The 20,937-nt window shown below is 36.5% G+C and overlaps 1 protein-coding gene across 1 annotated transcript in view; it reads right to left on the reverse strand.

Moving 5' to 3' along the window:
- Positions 1 to 649: 649 nt before the first annotated feature.
- The window catches only part of LOC104526360 (inactive N-acetylated-alpha-linked acidic dipeptidase-like protein 2), a gene marked incomplete at its 3' end in the record, with an annotated part of 69,587 nt that continues 49,299 nt past the window's right edge, over positions 650 to 20,937 (reverse strand). Inside the window, exon 3 of the mRNA XM_010169796.2 lies at positions 650 to 784. Coding sequence (XP_010168098.2) covers positions 650 to 784 — 135 coding nt within the window. The remainder of the gene's footprint in view (positions 785 to 20,937) is intronic.

The following is a 20,937-nucleotide window of genomic DNA, read 5'->3' on the forward strand; positions in this document are numbered from 1 at the left end:
CAGTGCTATTACAGGAAACTGCAACTTTATCAGATTCCTACTTTATGAGCCCCAATTGCTATTTCATTGGTTTTGTCAGTTAGCGGTGAAATGCAGTATGAGATCTATTGGTGGAAATGATGCACAACAGCCAAGTTCCAACAATGATAACTGACCTTTCATGGGCATAATTAGATTGCATCTAAATAATTCAAATAAACAGCTAAAGCTACTCAGTTGAAAATGGCATTTTTATTGAGACAAATATTATTCCGATAGAAAAAAAGTATTAAGAGGTTATTTTCTGAACCTGTGTTGTGGTCCTGATTGTGCTTTCTATGGCCAAGAGAGCAGATACTGATTCTCTTAATTATAAGATCTGGAGTTACTGTTCCTTTATAATTGCTTTTGTGAATTGGGAATGAATTGTTTAAATATTTATTGGACTAGTGTATTTTCTGAAAGACAAAACAGCATTTTTGTTTATAAAATATTTGCAATAGAAAGCAGTTACTTGACATTTAGAGTTTAAATGTGGTTTATGTGTTGAGTCTAATGTACAAGCGAACCAGTAAGCTCCATCTCTGCACTCTATGCCAGACCTGGAGGAGAAAGAACAGATATAGACATACCCACCTAACACCCCTCCCCACACACAGCTGCAACCAACGAAGGAGGAACTAACCTTATAAAGCAAAGGTGATTGTCCTAGCTTCAAAAGTGCAATTTTTTTGGTAACGTTCATAATGGCTTGAACCCGGATCAAGTCTTCTACAGTCCCATACTGTACATCAATAAGTTCTGCCTGCAAAAGAGAAGACAAAGTTCAGGCTATGCCTTTACACATGTACCTCTGAGGGTGCTCCTTCAGAGAAACAAAGTTGTCTGCATAAGTACAAGCACCTGAGCAGAGTTCTGCAATTACCTTACCCCCACTTTCTAATCAGGAACACCTGTAGAGCCTGAGAATTCAATTTGACAGATAAATTTATACCTTTGCAGTTTTCATTCATAATTCATCAGCTGTGATAAAAACCTCATTTTTTTTTGCCAGTGGTTCTAATAAGTGGTACTGATTCTGATGAGACTTCCCTCTGTTAGGTACAGGAATGTATTTAAAGCCATGTAAGGAGTACTAACTCATTTATGTTAATTTTCTTAAAAGAAATCAGAGTCTTGTAAAGCATTTCAGAAAATGAGTAAATGATTATTCTGGTCACTTATGAAAATATATAGATAATATATAATCTACCAATATATAGTTTTATTATGTGGTCTCATGTAATTCCTGAGCATCCTACCTTTACTATTGAAGTATTTTCTTATAATCTATCAGTTATCCAAACATTATACTCAGATAACTATAGTGTTAACAGACTACACTGCTATGATACATCAGCTTTTCAATTAATACATTTTTAAAAAAGTATTTAGAGTCAATTGCAACTAAATTAAAAGTGTTTAGATCACAAAGATCTTCAGCTCTTCAGTTAGGACACTGCAAGAATATGTAGTAAAGGTCTAAACTATTATTGAAAGTCAAGAACCGGCAGTGATGGAAAAATACTTCAAGATGGGTTTTGAAGGGTTTTTATAAAATATATGTATATGATTTAAGAATGACCAAGGGCATTTTTCTCACACATTTATAGCAATAAATTCTGGTGAAGACCAACTGTGAGCATAATCAGTCTTGTACATTATTATTTTAGGATGTTATGAAGCTCTCAGGACACCATCAAGGACATTCTGGAATCTCTAAATCCCTACACAGTGTTCACGAAAACAATACAAATACAAGAGGACATAAGAATATTACATGAGTGTTTAAAAATTAAAATAAGAGGAGCAGTACAAACGAAAAAGTTTCTCTTTCAGTTCAGTTTTGGTAACTTAAGTTTTTATTCATTGCCAAAGGCAACAATTCTGATTTTGGGTATCTCTATACAAACTGTTTAAATTCTTGCAACAGTTGTTCTGGATACATAGGATGTGTGAAATTTTACTAGATTCCTAAACACAGGTGTTTTAGGAAAGTATTTACCTATATACAATTGTATCTGAATAGTTTGGCTGAGTTTGCACCTCAACATTTAAGTTGATATATTTAAAAAATTTTGCCAAGGTTTCTGTCTTCTTCAATGTATTCATTTAAATTTGCAAGTTAACAAGTTTCTAGTCTGTAACAGGTCATTAGTGCTGTATAAGCCAAGTATTTAGAAAATTCAAAGTTATAAAACAGTTATGGAACAAACATCAGATTTAACACCAAATACAGAAATGTAAGAACATAAAATCTTGCATTTCATAGTTTCTTCTGAAATATGTGGGGTTTTTAACATCTAAAGAACTTGGAAACTATTTTGTAAGAAAATTCAAATGGTGACTACAGGCTGAAATCCAATATAAATTTTTCCTGTGTGATCATTGTATTTAGAAAGTATAATAAAATCAAGTTAAGTTTTTATACTAGCAGAGGCTATTTTTTATTTTACCTAATCTGATTCCTTCTTATAAAGGTTTCACTTCAAATGAGGGAAGGGAATTAACCAGTGCACTTCCTTCAAGCTGGCACAAATTTTACCTCATTCTGTAGATCTCAGCTTTATCTCAATTTGTACCTACGGACATGTCAATAGATACATTTTAGCACAATAATTATTAGAGTCCCGAAAGTCTTACAGCTTGAGAGGTTATATGTAGGCTGTTTTCTGAGGAAACCTCTGATCTGATTCCTTTGGACCCAATGCCTTTCCCACTTACCCTCAAGCAAAATGAAAATCAGAACTTTTATCATTCATATGAGAGAAACTACACTGAATTTTCCTGAGGCAAAATCAATACAGAAAGATAGAACATAATGAAGTATCAAACCATTTGCTTTTACAGTATGCCTGTGTGAAAATAAGATCCCTGCCCGTCTACGTTCATGTGCTGCTTCTCTTCACATCATTTTTGCTAGCTGCTCCTCCAGGGTGCTATCCACCACTCTGTAAACAACAAAACTACATGTTTGCACAATTATTAATGCACTTAGCAACTGCCCTCGGATGTTCTTAGTTAATTTATGGATGCAAACTGCATCTTCAAGAGCTCCTCACTGGTCTTTCCAAGGCAACACAGAAGCTCAACAAGAGCAAGCTGAATATAAGGCTCTACAAAAAAAGCACAGCTCATTTTTTAATTATGTGAGAACCAGAACTTGACTCCCTGCTGTCCCAAACACTCTGCAAACCATGTTCTTTACTCCAAATGATAAGGTAAGCCTCAATGCCAAAGCTATTAAATACACTGATACATTGAAAGTACATGTAAGAAGTCATATTACATAATGAAAAAGCAGCTGGGTGTAATATAACAAAATGTGCTTCCATCACACATCTTCCACATGAAGGATGTGTCAAAGCTCAATACATTACAAGTCTTTCTTTTGCACTTGTCTTAAAACAAGCATGACCTAAGCCTCTTGTTCCTGTTCAACATTAGGGGTACTTGCACGCTTATATTTTGCTGTAACTTCTAAGTGGTTGTCTTCTCATCACAAATCTTTGACCGTTAATTTTACCTTTTTGGGTACAATACTGAAAATATTGCACATGTCTAGAAAAGTTATCACATCCTGGTAACATCACATATAGCCTAGCAGCTGAAGGTTTTGCACAGCTAATCTCAGATGTAACTTCAGTTAAAATGACAAAAAAACAGAATAAAATCTTCTCTTGAGTAAAACTACACATGGCTCCGCCCTTCTCAAATGAAGTCAATAACTGACTGGAAGAGTTTAGAACAAAGTCATAACATTGTGGCAGTACAGCCCACAGACTAATAGGTAAACATTAAATAATAAAAATAGATTTAAAAGTTATTTACCCCATCCTTTCTTCTACACTTGAATACTTTAGTAAATTTTGTAATAAAAAGCAAAATGTTTTGCACTACTTAACAACATGTCATCAAATACATTACAGTAACACTAGCTCAGTCAATTTTGATTTTATTTAACACACTGGGGCCCAAATAATTGGACCCTTTACTTTTAGCATAAAATAAAATATTGAAAAAACACACTTTTAAAATAATGTTAAAGAAACCTATTGAATCCAAAGAGTGTTACCCTCTCAATAATCCACTGAGAAATTAACAGTGCATTTATGTTCCATTATGTACTGTTTTAGACACAACATTCCTAACACCTCAAAAAATGAATAAAGTCTAAATTTTATTTCTTTTTTCTTTTTTTAGAAATGCTTACAACATGACATAATCCTCATTTTTCACATTCCAGATTTTAAAAAAAGCACAATACCCCACCCCTAACTAACCATATTTCATAAACTGCTTTCCTTTGGTAGGACAATTCTGTTAAAAAACAATTCTCTTTGAACTGTTTCATGCTATGCCATTTGAAAGTCATGACTATTTAGGAGCAAATTGCAATGTGCAATATGGAGTTCATAGTATTCCCACATGCATGAAATGAAGTAGGGGTAGGTAATAAAACAAACATTTTTAGAAAAAGTAATTATTTTATGTTAGACATACTAGTAGTTTCCAAGTCCCAAGACGATGCTCAATTAGTTGTAAACATTCTATCTTAAAAATATGATAAAATCCCTCCAACACAGAGAAGACAAGCACTCTGAAATGCCACAATCAAGACAGTCAAGGATCTTTGCCCAATTTCTTCTATTTATTTCCAAAATGAAAGAGAATAAAACAGCATACTTCATCCAGTCATGGATGAAAAAGAATAAGACAGGTCTTGGAAAGGAAAAGTATGAATAACTGTATGAAGCAGGTGGCAGCTGGGGTCTTGAAGATGCTGGATACTATTTTAAAACTTTGTTTCTTTGCTAATGCTGAATTTTTTTATTTTTTTTTTAAAGCATAAGTTAAATAGATAAAAAATAATAATGGAAATGTTTGCCATATCACTTTGTTATCATTCAGTCCACTTGAATAAGGAAAGTAGTTTACCAGTAGCATTATACATCTCCATTCAATACACTGGCTAAGAGGCAGGTGGTGGCTGATTTACCAGGGGCACACAAGTTAGGAAAAAGATTAAGGGAAAAACCCACAGGAAGAAAACCAAAACAAAACAAATAAACAAAAAACCTCAAAGCCAGTACACCCAAAGAAGGGATGTTTATGATGACCACCAAAATGTAGATGGAGTCTGTGCAGATAAGAAGGTAGCTCTTAAATGCACCTGCTCTAGCTATCAAGGCTGGGAAGCCCAGGGCAGAAAAGCACCACACCTAAGCAAATAGTTTTACTACTGTTTCTTAAGAGAATACATTAAGGTCAGTACTGAGCAATCTCAAAGAAATCTCATCTAAAAGGTTTAAATTTATGCAGAGAACAAAACCAAAAGCAGCATACACAGAATGGCTGTGGTGAAAAACCATCTCTTCTTAATGTTATCTGTTGTTAGTGCCACAGTTCAGCAACCTCAAAGTATGAATATGTTTTAGCAAATACCAATCTGTTGACTCATATCAATGAACAGCTTCTAGACAAACTATGTGGGAGGTCAGGACCATAGACGCTGCAGCTATGAAAATGCAGCTATTCAGTAGCGTAGTCAAGCTCACATTCCTGACAATTCCATCCTACCCACCAAAGCAGTGTCAGAAATGGATGAAGAAACTCAAGAAACTCCAAGTATTGAAGAAAACTAAATATTAAATGCCAAGTATGCAATATATTTAGGATTGCTTATTCCTTAGAATTAAGACAATTTCTCCAAAAGGCACATGTGTAATTCTAGGAGTATCAAAACCTCAGTTCTGCAACTGTTCAGGCCTACCACACCCCCCTCCTTCATTAAAGTCAACACACTTTATTTGTCCTTCAACATTCAGCTACTATTTTCAGGTTGTTCACACAATAAAGGTAACAATCAGCCAATGCATGATCAACCACAAGTAAATAATCTCTAACTAGTCATTCTGCCTAAAATAAAAACTCCATAATGTATTTGCAAATTGTATCTGAGAAGACGGTAGTCTGCAATCAGGACATGAGGCTAACTTTAATTAAACACTTCACTATAATTTACTTGCACAGCTCTGAAATTGAGGCTGAAGGCAGCATTCAGCAGAGCATAAAAGTAAACTCCAGTTGGCTACAGATCAAAGCTGGACACCAACAAATGCAAAGAAAGCTGCAAACATAAAACTAGCTCTTCTCTAAAATTAGAGAAAAGGAAGAAAGAGATAACAGAGCTGTGCCCAAGTATGAACAAACATTTGTTGGTGTAAACTCTGCTACGCTTTCTGACAGGAGCTGCTGTTCTTATTTCAGCCAAAAGCATCCCTCCAGTAATCAGGGAACCACAGCTGGCTCCCTGGGATTGCTAGCACCCAAACATCCTTTGTTTTCCTATTGAACACCCCAGGGACCAAATAAACAGCCATAACCATCTTTTATATACTGACTCTATTTCTACCAAAATGTTAATATTCAAAGTTATCTTTCAAACTTTGTCCTTCACTTGTTTCCAGGCCAAAAGAGGGACAGAGTGAGACCCACCATGTTTGTGGGTTTTGTGGTATGCATCTGATGATTTTTTCTTGTTCAGCTGAAGTGCTGAAGGTTGAACTAAGAAAGCAATGTGCCTAACCATTGATTTATTTTACAGTAATGGCGCTTGATATGAGTAGGATCAGTTGAATAGACCTCCATGGTTGGGACTCGCTGAAGCCAAGTGCAAGTGCAGTAAGTTTTATTTTCTGTTTTATGTTGCTACGTTCAACATTATCAGAAAAGATCTGAGAAAGCATGACCAAGGATATAACTCAACGTTTAGTAAAACAAAGACAAGTCAGCCACAAGACAGAAACAAATCCTGGAAGAATTTGAAGCAGATGTCAGAGCGATTATTAAGAGAGTTCTCAGGGGCGAGGGGGAGGCTTTCACGGCAGATGTCAGAGCGATTATTAAGCGGAGAGTTCTCAGGGGCGAGGGGGAGGCTTTCACATGGAAGAGTTATAGAACTGCCTTCACTATAAAATTATTTTCTTTAAAACTCAGTTTTCATGCAAATACCATACGCCAGTGTTTTCCATAATTTCAAAATAACACTACATTTGAAATTCCCTGGTGAACTTTCTACTCTCTCTTTACTTTACGAAATATTTGGTATAGGACATCAAAATTCAACCAGGCTGCTTTCTGGTAGCAAATACTACTTAAAATTTTTTGTGTATCCTGTGCCACTTGGACATTCCCAAACTGTCTGGGAAAGGTTGTAGGTAAATTAACGGTAATTACACAGAAGCACCTCTGTGAAATCCTGCAAATTATAAACTGTATATCTGAAAGTAAATTCTCCTACTTCTTGGCCAAATTTGGACACTACTTATCCAAGCTCTATTTCTAGTAGCACAACATTCCCTATCCTTGAGCTTCTTTTTGTCTTATTAGAAAACTGGAACAAGAAAAATAATCTTATATCTTGAAAAATAATAACCTAATGTATTTCCAAGCAACTGTGTGAGGCAAGCCAAAAAGAGATGATTTGTGCAATTTAAATTTGAATCCACTGTCTGAGCCCAGAAAAGCAAATCATTACATACCTGGATTAACTGAAGCTTTTTGCTCTCTTACAATACTAAGAGATGCACTTGACCAACAACATCTGGGCAGATTTAAATCACAGTATTTCAGTATTGCTCCAGATAGCAAGATAGGTGTGTGTGTGGTTATTAAATAACTAGATTGTCATTAAATAACTTTTTTTTTTTTTTTTTACCTATAAGCACTCCTCTTCAAGCAGATTCATGACATTTTTTCTTCATGGTTGTTAACATCTTACTCTAGAAGTTCTCTCTTTTTACTTCAGCATTCCTATTCATATAATAAAATTCCAGAGTAATTCAATATAATTCACGGTGTCAGCTTACAGATAAAAACAATTCTTTGTGCCTAGTTTTTATTACATATAATTGCACACTGCATTACAATGACAGCTAAAACTGTAATTTTTACCAAAACAGGAAGAAAAAAGGATGTCCCTTAACTTCAGTTTGATGGAGTTTGGCCTTGCAGACCCAATTCAGCCACAGACACATTTCACACGCTCCCTCTTCCCCCTCATCCCATCTGTCCAGCTAACGCAGCCCCATTCCAGGCAGGGCTCTACGCAAGCTTCTCCTGCAAGTCGCTTTTGCTGTTCTAGTATCATTTTTAGAAAGACACTGGGGTTTAACTTGTTTGCTTGCTTGCTTTTTATAGTTAATAGTAGGATTTTATTCCTACCAACTCCCAGGGAGACTGAATTAAGATCGAAGCCTTTTTATAGCCTACAGAAAAGAACCTCTTCTGTTTTATGGTAACAGAGCCCCAGATAACTCTGAGCTGACGCAGCTTAGCTCCCTGTTGATAATGCTCATCCTGTAAACTCCTCCCTCTATACCTATTTTCAACCTTTTTTTTTATTTTTTATTTCATTCATACTTCCCCCTTGCCCTCTGTCACAAATCACATTCTTTGAATTTCCTTTAGCAGAAGGCAAAATTAATACTTGAACCTAATTTCTTAATCCATGATATCCAGCAAGATATCCAAACAAAAAATCTACTTTTTTCATCTTTTCTAATTAGATTTAAATGTAAATCTAGTTTCTCAAGTATTCTGGAATAAAAGATTCTTATTTTCAGTCATATTAAACTGATATTTATTTAAAATCTTTAAGAACACTGCTTTGGTTACAAAACATTGAAAGACATGGTATCGTATGACGCCTCAAGCCCTAGGAGGAATGTTGTTATTTCAAAGTTTCATCAAGCAGTGCTGATTATTTGTCACCTCACTAGTGACAAAATTTTGAATTCTAATGATTCTTTCTTCGATGTGTTTAATATTATTTATATCCACCCCTTTAAAGCAGTTAACTGCAAAGATATTTCATCACATTAGTTCCTAAGGCTCAGTGTCACATTGATCACACTTTCCTAAGAAGAAACAGCAATCTGTACTTGCCAGCCTACTTGGTTTAGTTTATTCAGCGGTAATTATTCATGCAAATATATATTTACAAATTACACAGACTAAGGATAAACTAAACAAAACAGAATTGTTCAGCTGTGATTTGACATCTGAAAAAATAAATCATAAACTACGTATGTACATAATAAATTATAAAAGTGTGATTTAATCCTGGTTTCAAAATTTTAATTATAGAATCATAGAATGGTTTGGGTTGGAAGGGACCTTAAAGATCATCCAGTTCCAACCCCCCTGCCATCAGCAGGGACACCTCCTACTAGATCAGGTTGCTCAAAGCCCCATCCAGCCTGGCCTTCAACACCTCCAGGGAGGAGGAGCCACAACTTCCTTGGGCAACCTGTTCCAGTGTCTGACCACACTCACAGTGAAGAACTTCTTCCTAATATCTCATCTAAACCTGCCCTCTTTCAGCTTAAAGCCGTTTCCCCTTGTTTTGTCATTAACTGCCCTTATGAAAAGTCCCTCCCCAGCTTTCTTGTAGCCCCTTCAGGTACTGGAAGGCTGCTATAAGATCTCCCTAGAGCCTTCTCTTTTTCAGGCTGAACAGCCCCAACTCTTTCAGCCTGTCCTCATAGGAGAAGCGCTCCAGCCCTCGGATCATCCTGGTGGCCTCCTCTGGACTTGTTCTAGCTGCTCCATGTCTCTCTTGTGTTTACTGAAAAATTACAATTTTTCAGTAAAATGGCTTTATGTCAGAATCCAGTTCCATTATGTCAGAACTCAACAAATTCCCAAGGATGGACTGCAGGACGCAGAGGTATTGTTGGTTACTCTCAAAGATGAAGAATGAAAGCAAAACATCCAGAGGTTACAGACTGTCCTTCTTCAATGGCCTTTTCAGCATACATTGAATAAAAAACAGGCATTCCCTTCTACAGTAGCTACAATCATTCAGTCTTTAGAGAGGGTGCTTGGACCTTACAGAAGGTGCCTACAAGTGCTTTATATACAAAGAAGTTCTTCAGGCTGGGGCAGGAACTGGCATCTATTGTGGGGCTGGATTCATCTCAACTGGGCAGGAGTGGCTCCTGAATGGCACTGGGCACACTCCTCTCCATCTGCTCGTAGGCTCAAGGTGAAAAACAGTGACACATGAGTTTGTACCTACACATGCAGAGAAGGAAAGTAATCTCCTGTCTGAAATGACAGGTCAGAAGAACAGTGTCCTGTGAATGCAAACACTGTCCAAAGACAGAGTGTGTGTCAATCGCGGTGAAATGTTACATGGAAGTACAATTGAAATATTTCGTTATAACTATCATACATTTGATTGCTTAATTTCCCAGAGAGAAGCATTTCAACTTTGTTCAATTGTTTCATTTTTAGAGTTAGTCTGGCTGTGTTAAAACAGAAATATCTAAGTAAATAGCCTTACAATTTTCAAGTTGCCAATTTCTGCCACAATTCTAAACACATTTTGAAACAGCATAATTTTCATAGGATGAGAAGCCTGTTTCCCACTCAACTCTCATACTACTGTATCCATAGTATACTGAAATATACAGGCTGGCTGTATTTCTATGTATGCTTGCTATGCGAACACATAAAAAATCAATTGTTGTTACTGTAAGTGCATAGATAGGGAAAAATAAAATAGACATCTACCTTAAAGATGCAGATAATCAGGTGGATGTACAAGAGGAGGTCACCCACTGCATCAAGAGAACACTTGAACTCTGTTTTCCAGAGCATAATAAATGCTGTTTTACAAAGTACTTATAGCCGTTGCTTGGCCAAACATAATCAGAGAGATGCCCAACCATGTAAACACAAATGTGAGTGGTAAAGCAGCATTTTATCAAACCTGTAGAAGCAAACATGCAGTTGCAAAAAGGAAAATGACATCTTTCCTATCTGATGTGAATTTTGTTGTTTTAAATCATTACACAAATGTATAGGTCTCTAAATTACCTCTTCAGAAAAAGGACTGGGGAGAAATACAGTCTACTATTACAAACATATTCAGATGAAAGAAAAGGACACCAATGGAAACAGGGAATATATTTGAACAACAATGAATTCAAATTTAAATGAATGAGCAAGATAAATACAAAGGCTGTGAGAACATCATAGCACTGTGTGATAAAACAGGTAGATATTACCATTTTTCAACCTCCTAACATTATGCAAAGATGACTTCTCTTACAAGAGACATGTAGCATGTAGTTCAGGTAAAATCATACCAGGAAGAAAACTCAGTTCTTTGTTGTTCCAGGCTTTCAAATTTTGTTTCTAAAAATGCACTCAATATTTCAGAATAGCCATTTGGTCACTAATAGTGACATTGTATTCCGCGCTGCTTAATCATCTGAAGGATCCTATATGACAGCATAATTTATCTTTTATTTCAGAAAGAGCTACCCATCATTTTCAAAATATTTTATTTATATGAATAACAGTAGGGATTAAACAACAGTTCAAGATAGGGTCCTGCCAGGTACCCTTGATATAGCATTATCAGTAGAACGGCTTTATCCAAAGTCTTTCCAAAGGTAAGGGTGAAGGTTTTCCTGAATTGTGCCAAATTCCACAAAGAAATTTAAAATTTTGGTCATTCTTCTCATTAAGTGTTGGCAGGAACACCAAGAAGAATTGGTGAACTTAGTTCCTGTGCTCTTAGCAAAAAAAATGGAAAATCCTGCAGTAAGGGAGGAAATCTCATGGCACAGGACAAACTGCTTCTTTTTAAGAAAGGGCCCAGTGAATTGCTCACCTTGTACAGTGGCATCCCATTAAATTGTAAAGATGGAAAAATGCTGACATTGTCTAAAACATATGTGAAAGTCTGAAGTGACACCAGAATCTGGATAACTTGATGGGGAGGAAGAAGTAATGTGACCTCTGACATCAGACAATTGATTTCACTGATAATGCAAAAGCTTCACAGTCACTGCAGCCTGACCAGAGCTCTCGAACTGGATCCAAATGGAGATTCCCTCATCTTCCACATAGTCTAGAATCCAGGTCAGCCTCCTTTACAACAGTATTATTCTAGCAATAGTACTTTATGGTACAGTTTTCAATAAAAGCAGTTAGGGCCATTATTACAGAACTAGCGTTTACTATAGAAATCTGCAGTCGATTCCTTCTCTTCTCCTGTGACTGTCCCTCCTGTCCAGGATGTTGAACAATCAACAAAAAAGAAGTTACAAACAGGGAGCTCAGTATGTGCTCTCATAAATTCCGATTCAACCACAAGTTTCCTTAATGGTCCATCTTCCTATATCGAGTGGACCCTTTCCTGAATTTCAACTAAGAGAAAAGACTAAATTCAACAGACGAGACAAAGAATGCGCAACTGTGATAATTAAAAATACTCACTAGCTGTATCATCTACCATCTACTGAAAAGGTATCCTCCATATTTCTTCATTTGTCTTTACACTTTTGATACCACTTTACCAACACTATACATCAAGAAGAAATTATCTTCATTGCCTGCAGAGAAAATCATAACATTATGAAAGTTTATTTCAGGTAAAACAACTCTACAGGCATTAAGATAACGGTAATAAGATGATCAGAGTAAGATCTGAACTGAAAGAGTCAGTCTTACCCATCAGATCCTGAGCCTAACGCTGTCCATACTTGTACAATTTTTAATTCTAGTCTTTTAGTTTGTATTATTACATGATTGTAATATTTTCATCTAGCTTAAAGATGTAAGAGTTTTATAGGTAAAAGGACTGGACAAAACCACAAAAACATTTTCCAGAATAAAAATTTTGGTTAGAAGAATTATAATAGTGATTCTTTTGCTAGTAATACAATTTTTCATCCTGCAAAATACTCCCCAAGTAAAGATCATGCCTGGCAAACATTGACCTGCAGAAGGAAGAACACCTCTCCTGGACGACAACGCAGCAGGAACTTTCTTGCATATTTAAGCAGCATTGCTCTCAGGCTGTTGCCAGACCCCTTCTATCCTGGTTCACCTCTGTCTGCCCCTTGAAGACATCAGTGTGAAGCAGTGAATCTTTCAGAAGACAAGACTAAGTCTGTAAGGTAACATAATTCAGTGGAAGAAAGATAAATTCCTTGAAGCAGCTTCTTTCTCACACACACACCTACTCTTGGGCCTGTCACGAGCTGGTGATTGATTAGTCACCTTCTCTTTCAACTGCAGAGCACAGGAACATAGGAAATAATTATGAGAATAGAAGTGATATATATCACGATTAATTCACATTAAGGTTCTTTTAATGACTGAGATAAACACAGTAACTAATATTCATTACATGAAGTGTTAGACATGAGATTTATTTGTATTTAGTGGAAGAGACAGCAAATAGGACAAAAAACCCAACAAACTAGGAATGCCTAATTCTAGAAAAAGGGAAGATCAATGTATTTTCACCTTTGTTTAGTTTGCACTGATTTTTTTTTTTTTAATTATTTATAAGCAGATACTTCTCTCCTGGGATTGCAACTGGTAGGCACAGTCAGAAATGCTATATTTCCAACTAGTATAAAAGAAATTCTGAATGAAAGCTTTTTCTCAGGTCATTTTAGTCCACCCAGTGAACAGGCTCTGGCATTTTCACACTTCATGTACACACCCAACACACTTCTGCCAACTGTACCTGGATACCAAACTTAGACTTACCTATGGTTAGTAACTGAGTATTATTACTATTATTATTATTTTATTCATTTTTATACTTTTAACAACTCAGTTCTATATTTTTTCAACTAGCTGTACCACAGCTGCACATTTTTTCGTCCTGCTCTGAAAGGTTTTCAAAAGAAATTTGCTTCAAAGGGTTTTCTCTGAGAGAGGCCTTCTTCACATTTTGGTCTTTCTTATTGTTAAGGCTCTGTGTCCAGGTTTACAGCATTCCTCAAAGCAATCTCTAGAGAGGTTCATTCTTTGGTCTTTTACACCAAAATTCTTCAACAAAGAAGTCAGACAAACTGCTAAAACCTGTCCTCACCAAATTATTCATATAATGGCAGCTTTATCATCAACTAGTTTAGATTACATTTAAAACCTGTCACATAGGCTTATTTTTTATTTCAGTAAGAACTTACTTCTACTCCTTCAAGTGTTCATCTTAGAAGATTATATTTGGACTTTGTAACACCACATCCTAACACAGAGATAGGAAATCTTCAGACTTGTTTTGGATTCTCAATGCTACTTCCATTTCAAAGTATTAAAAAGACCTTAAAAAAAAAGAGCTTCATAGAAAAGCTGCTATTGTTACCTACATAAAAAAAAATCAATTTTTAAGATTTTGACAGAATGTTGTCCAATATTAACTGTAAAAGTTATACTGGGAGGTAGAGATAACTCCTAAGATAAAACGCATTGCTAAGGCATCAAATGATAAGATTTATCATCCTGCATCAAAGATTAAAATGGTCGCTCCTGATTCTTTTCAACCGCCAGCTCTAATTCACAAGAGACTTCACCAGTATGTAAACTTTTTCTCTATTTTCAAAAATAATCAAATGCCTTATGTCAGAAAAGTGGTTTGTTGGTTTTTGTTGTTTTGGTTTTGTTTTTATTTTTAAATATTTTATTACAGTGATTCTGACCCATATTCTTATAGATGACTGACTGATGCCTGGGACTGCCAGGGTCAGAATCTTATGGCCATGCTCATAGGTACAAGATGTATAGTCTCAGTAAGATGTAATCTGCCTCCAATTCGAGATGCTTTTGTATTGCTAACTTTCCTTAAAGGGTTTTACGACTTGCTTCTCTTCCTAACTACAAACTGAGAACAAGCAATAGTTTAATCAATATTGTATTTTACAATCATTCATAACTATCACAAAACTGAGTAGCATTTTAATAAGTTCTTTATGCATGAAACTGCATTTTTTTAAACAATGAAGTTATACAAGTAGTTTTAGGTACAAGGATTGAGTATCTCATATATACAAAAATGTTTTGTTATTGTGCTCATTATATCAGTTGTAGTTGTTTGGGTTTTTTTTCCCTCATTCTAGCAATTTTTTAAAAGCCGATATTTGCTTTATAGTCTCTCTGTTGGAGGAAATATTTGCTTTTGTTTTTAGTGTAAGCAAGATCCCTTCAAGGCAGTTTTAAACCTTCAAAATACTGGAGAAATGTAAAAGAAAGTTCCCTAAAACCCAAACCAAATAGCTCACAGAGAAGCAGATTTTTGCTTGGAATTCCCCCTCTGAGAAGGATAGTGCCTTTACAAACTGAAACAGAAATAAACACAGGTATGATGTCGGTAGGTTCAAATTCACTAAGAAGAAGTAAAAGAAATTACAGGGAGCTGATAAGACAGCACTACCTAAGCATTCGTTGTATTCAGGTTTGCACCAAATACCATTAACAAAAAGGGGGCATGAAAGAAGAGTAACTGGGAGGTATCACCCCAGGTATCTACAGAACTGCATAGGTGATTGCAACTTGCCTGGTCTAAGTTACACAATAAAATAATTAAAGAGAAAAATATTTCTTGGGAGATCCATGCATTCACAGAAGTTACTTCCACTTGTGTCCTCTCACACTGAGTACTAGTAGACAAAAATCAGCTCTGGTGAAAAATGACGTAATTCCTACTGATTTCAGTTGGAATTTTTGTTGAACTAAAACCCGAATAAATAATATCTGAGGTTAAGCTGGAAGGCAAGCAGGTTTATTTCCTGACAAATTGCTTTACCATCCTTTTCACATAACAGTACCAAATCAACTTCCCAAGTCCTCAGTGTTTGCACCCTTTAGTTTTACAATGCACATGGAATCTAACCAATGTTTATGGTTCAACATTGGTCCCTTTCATATATCATATAGAGGCCTTAACTGAAAAATGCCTTTAGCTGGTTATGTGCAATGGCATGGAAGCGCTCAGTGATCTGTTACATCTGTAGATATCAAGATGCCCCACCTTTTGGTATTTTACATTTAAAAAACCTCATTTCTTATTAACGACATTATTAAGAAAATGTCATTACTAAAGTTTTGTTAGGAAAACATTAGTACAGTATTAACTCACAATTATAAAACAGAAAAAGGTTTTCCAGCAGTAGCCATTTGCATCTTTGAAACTCTGCCCTTCAATTTAACAAAAATCTTGTAGCAATATCAACCAGGCTACTGTGCATGATGAACTAGTATTATTTTTAGGGAACTGTACAACTTTATTTATGAGTGGTTATGTGATATATGCCACAAAACTGACACGATGTTCTGCAGGACATCTCTTCAATGATTTTTTTTGTAGTTCTTGACTGCAATTTTAAATTATATAACCTTCACATTGCATTTCACAGCTTTCTATATGTAATTATAATGGAGTGGCAGCTATATGCTGCAGTTAATGCTGCATGTTGTTTTCTGTTTAAAGGTCAAATCTATTCTAAAATCCATATTCTCAGTGAGATTGTCTTGAAAATTTGCTGTGCCTACTTGGTATGCAGAGCAGTGGTCTAAATTATGATTATTTGTGGAACAGGTTTCTGAGAAACTCATATAAATAAAAGACAAATAAAGCTCCTCTAAAACATCTATATGTTCCAAAAATCACATAATTCTTCTAATTTTTGGATATGTGTTATCCATCCTACAGCCCTAACCATCTGCAAACTGATTTCAGTTGCTAGGGATTCATTTTAGCTAGTTCATGTCTCTTCAGAGAAGAAATTTTATAAAATGTTAATAAAGATTATAATTAACTAAATTGGCGTGCCTAAAAGAATTAAATGCACACACGTATCAAGATTCCCTCTAGCTTGATATTTTGCACCAATGTGCCCTTAAAAATGACTGAAAGACTGAGGGTGAGATGCTGTGATTATTTAATCTGAATTATATGCACTCTCTGCCTTTGGAATTCAAGATATGCAAGTGAGCATGCTGCAGAAGGCTCATTTGGAAATTTTGCCTAGGGATAAAAATAACCTGGGAAGATTTTAAAATTTTCTAAAACCAACCCGCTGACACCAATCTTAACTCAGAAATATTGTTAAGGAAATTACCACTGATTAGCTAGAGGGAAGATAAAACATAATAAGGGTGCACTAATCACATTTCCAGCACAATGAAACCGAATCAAATGAAAGCAAGCTGTTGGGTCAAGGACTTCCTGATGCATTGTCCCTCCAGAGGAACTTGTAACCTTTTGGTGCAGAGGTAGAAATTGAGAGAACTGCAAGTACTGCAAGGAAACGGTGCTGCAGCCCTGTAAAGACCTAGCGGGGAGGGGAGCCTGCAATGAGATTAAAAGAACAGGCAGTAGAGAAAACTCCCATCTTCCTGCAGAGTGAAGGACCTGGGAAAGAAGGGGATGGATGGGGAGAGAGGAAACATCTCAGCACAGCCATAAGAATACGGAGTATCTGATAAGAATTGAGCAAACCTTTCTCCTTGTGAAAGGATCTGACAGCAATCCAAGTCCCGCTTCCCTTATTCCCATCTTGCCAAGATTGAAGAATAGTGGGAAGATCACCGAGTGAGCTTAACAGATGGGTCTGTACTTCTCATATTGCTTCAGGTTGCATTAATCTCTGCGGTGGGTTCTCATTTAGCTGAGAAAATGTCACCAAAACAAATGAACCGGAGCAGGCTGATATGCTATCAACAGATGTAGAAAATCTCTTCTGCATATCATAGAATGGGGCAAACATTCGGCATGTCTGCTCCCTGCAGCCCCTCCAAAACTAATCAAAGATATCACTGGCTGGGATATAAATGCCAGTTGGGAGTATAAATGCCTAAAATCAGCAGACACTTAGAACAGAGAAATCAGCAGAATAAGCAGGGAATGTGGTCAACGGCAAGGAAGTGAAGTGACACAGCAGAGGAGTCCAAGCAGTCAGGGCACAGGGACAGAGCAGGGGTCAAAGAACAAAGGAGACATGGTTGTGGGTTGGGTGTTGTGAGAACTGGCTTGGAGATGGCGATGATTCATTTCTGTCCATGAAACCATCAAATCCCTGGCTGCATACACATTCCTATCTCAAGAACATGGCAGTACCTGTGCTGTTCTTGCACCTTCCCCTGGTTCCTGAACCAACACAGTCCTTTCAGCATATGAGGTCCAGGAAAGAAAAGTGATGTTTTGCTGGTCTTCCTGAGAAAGTCCATGCTGAAAAAAGGAAAGGATGGAGGAACAGCAAAGAAACCAACAGGGACTTGACGCATTCAGCAGCCAGTTATTCCTGAAGAGGCAGAGGAGTGTAGCAAAGCACAAGGCAATGCTGTACAATGGAGGACACTAAGTATCTCTGTTTAAAGTATAAAAGCAGATTGAGGATTGCCTAAAAGTTCCTTCACACTTCCATAAAGCAAAGAAAATAAATTTACTTTAAGGTGAAAGTGAGGAAAACTTCATGTCACATAAACATAAATGCAGAAAATCAAGGAATACAAAGTAAATACAATCTTCATTTTGCTTTAATTAGTTTGTTCTTGAATGTTGTCCTAACAGACCACCCATTACATCTGCTAAGATTTCCTCTTTACAGTCACTAAAGAAACAGGGAACAGACCAGAACCAACATTGTAACACCAAAACTGGACACTAGTTTCTTCCTGAAGTTTGCTGTACGGAGTGAATCTGTTTTAAACCAACTATCCAGATGACCCGAGTGCCACCCACCCTTCTACTGCGCTTCCAGCCAAGATGTATCCTTACCTATACTTCACTGCACTCAGGGGATCATCACAGATGGGCTACACAATGCACCTACACTGACGCTACTACTGAGCAGCTCTCAGATGACCGTGTGCGGCAAAGGCAGGGAGCGGCACATTCGGATCCACCACACTACGCTCACTCAGACTGGCTTCACACTGCTTGATAACGCATTTTGCTTTAGTGCATAAATTTGATGTAATGTAATTTCCCTTTACAGAAGTACTCTGCTGGGCAGAGTGGCTTTTCTGTTTTCGTCAAGCAGACAAAAGGTTTAAACTCTATAAAAGGTAGCTGATATTTAAGCTTTAATAAAAATATATTTCACGTATGTCATTCCTTCCTTAGACTGACCTAGCTTACGATATATTATTTACATAACTGCTGCAATATCTATTTCAAAACTGACTAGACAGCTCTCTCTAGAACTGTAGGCTGCCCTGCCTGTCATCCTGATGAGTAAACAGTGTCACCTTTTCAGGACCTGATAAATTATAGAGAAGTACTAAAGCGCACCATCCATCACAATGGCACTAAGTAGTTTTTTGAAGTAGATTTCAGAACACAAATGCTCACATTTTTACTCACAAATGCTGTTTAGACTGTTACCAGAAAGCACAAATTGGATGGCTCATACACAATGGCCATATGATCAATGGACATGACAGGTGGTCAAAGAAAATGAGTCTTGCTATTCTACAAATAACCTTGTCAACATGAAAGCAGAGCTGTAGCTCTGCTGGTAGCCAGACTGCAGCAACTTAATGGTCTTATTTACTTGAACGTCTAGCCAACCAAATATATAAATGAGATACAATGAAGCAGCAGCATTGAAGCAATATTAGCAATTCAACCTGATTATGTGACGTACAGTAGAAATTTTCTACTAAGGATGTGTCACATTTGAAAGAAAATCATTCAGATTATGAGTAGCTGTTACAAGAATAAATTTTCACAGGAAAACCCTCATTATTTTGCAATCACAACCCACTGCAAGATATTCAAAATACACAACCTGTAGCTCCACTACGGGCAATCAAGATGGTTGAACACCACCTGCTACTTCTCATTTAAAGTTTTTCTACTTCCATTAGTTTAAACAGCAGAGATTACTGTGTAGGATTGAAAGTCAGGGAGGTTAGATCCCTATCAATTTATCCATGGCCTAAACAAAAAACAAAATTCCACTTTTAGGGAAAACTCTAGATCTAAGGACACTGCATAGACTTTTTGAAGAACAAGTGAAAACATCTAAAGTTTTGTGAGAGTACTAGGTATCTCAAAGATCTGACTGCAAAATCAGGCACAGTCATTCTTTAAGCTCAAGTACAACCTTCAAGTTTTGCCAAAGTCAAGGTACGCTCCAAGTGATGAGTACATACACAGTGTGCATGGTCCTTATTTCTGCAGAACTCAATCACAGATCAAACTGCTCTGAAATATAACCAAAAGTGGTACGTGTGTTGCTGGTAATAACATCAATTATTTTTCCTGGAACATTGGATTTCCTTTAACCTGATGAATTTGTTAGCAACACATTTATTTTCATGAAATAAATCTCTCGGGCCACAACTGTACTTTTATCTCATTTCAGTTACTCTTATTAAGTTACAATGAGAAAATAATATTACATATTGAGTTTCTACTTGATAAATATCAGATGCCAAACACATTCATTAGTACTTTTTACTTGCCCATGGAAAAGTTAAAGCACACATCATGCAGGTTAGGACCCACCCTTGCCTACTTCATTTCACTTCTTAAAAACAGACTTCAAACTGAAGCTGTCAGGTTGATAGAGCCCCAGAACAGAGGCTGTATGGAGATAATGACCATGAGACTCAATCTGGAAAGTAGGCATGCGAAGTACACAAACACAGAAGATGGACAGGTCTCTCTCCCAAAGGAGAACAAGAACTCCGTTCCTTTTCCTTTCTGGAACAAATCCCTTGGACTAAAAAGCCTTAATGTTTTTAAGAGAGAGAAGCTGAAGCTTGCAGTTTTCAGGATAAAAAACAAAGATCTGACTTTCTACCAGCCCTCAAATTTCCTACAGTCCAAAATTTGAAATTATATTAATAGTCCATATAATGGGTTAGTTAGCATCATGCAACTTTTGGCTTTTTCACTCGTTACAAGATTTCCACAGTGAATTACATGTTATCAAAAAACATTACGGGCAAACACTGTCACAAACAAAAGGAAAATACACAACAGATGCATTTTACTGTCAGAAATTCAGTAACTGATATGCTATAAATATTAAGATCTTAACAAAGTATAAAGACATTTTGGAAGACATATCCTCCAAACCCAAAGTCATTCAC

This window comes from Antrostomus carolinensis, unplaced genomic scaffold, assembly GCF_000700745.2.
Source record: "Antrostomus carolinensis isolate BGI_N321 unplaced genomic scaffold, ASM70074v2 scaffold5336, whole genome shotgun sequence".
Classification (NCBI taxonomy): Eukaryota; Metazoa; Chordata; class Aves; order Caprimulgiformes; family Caprimulgidae; genus Antrostomus; species Antrostomus carolinensis.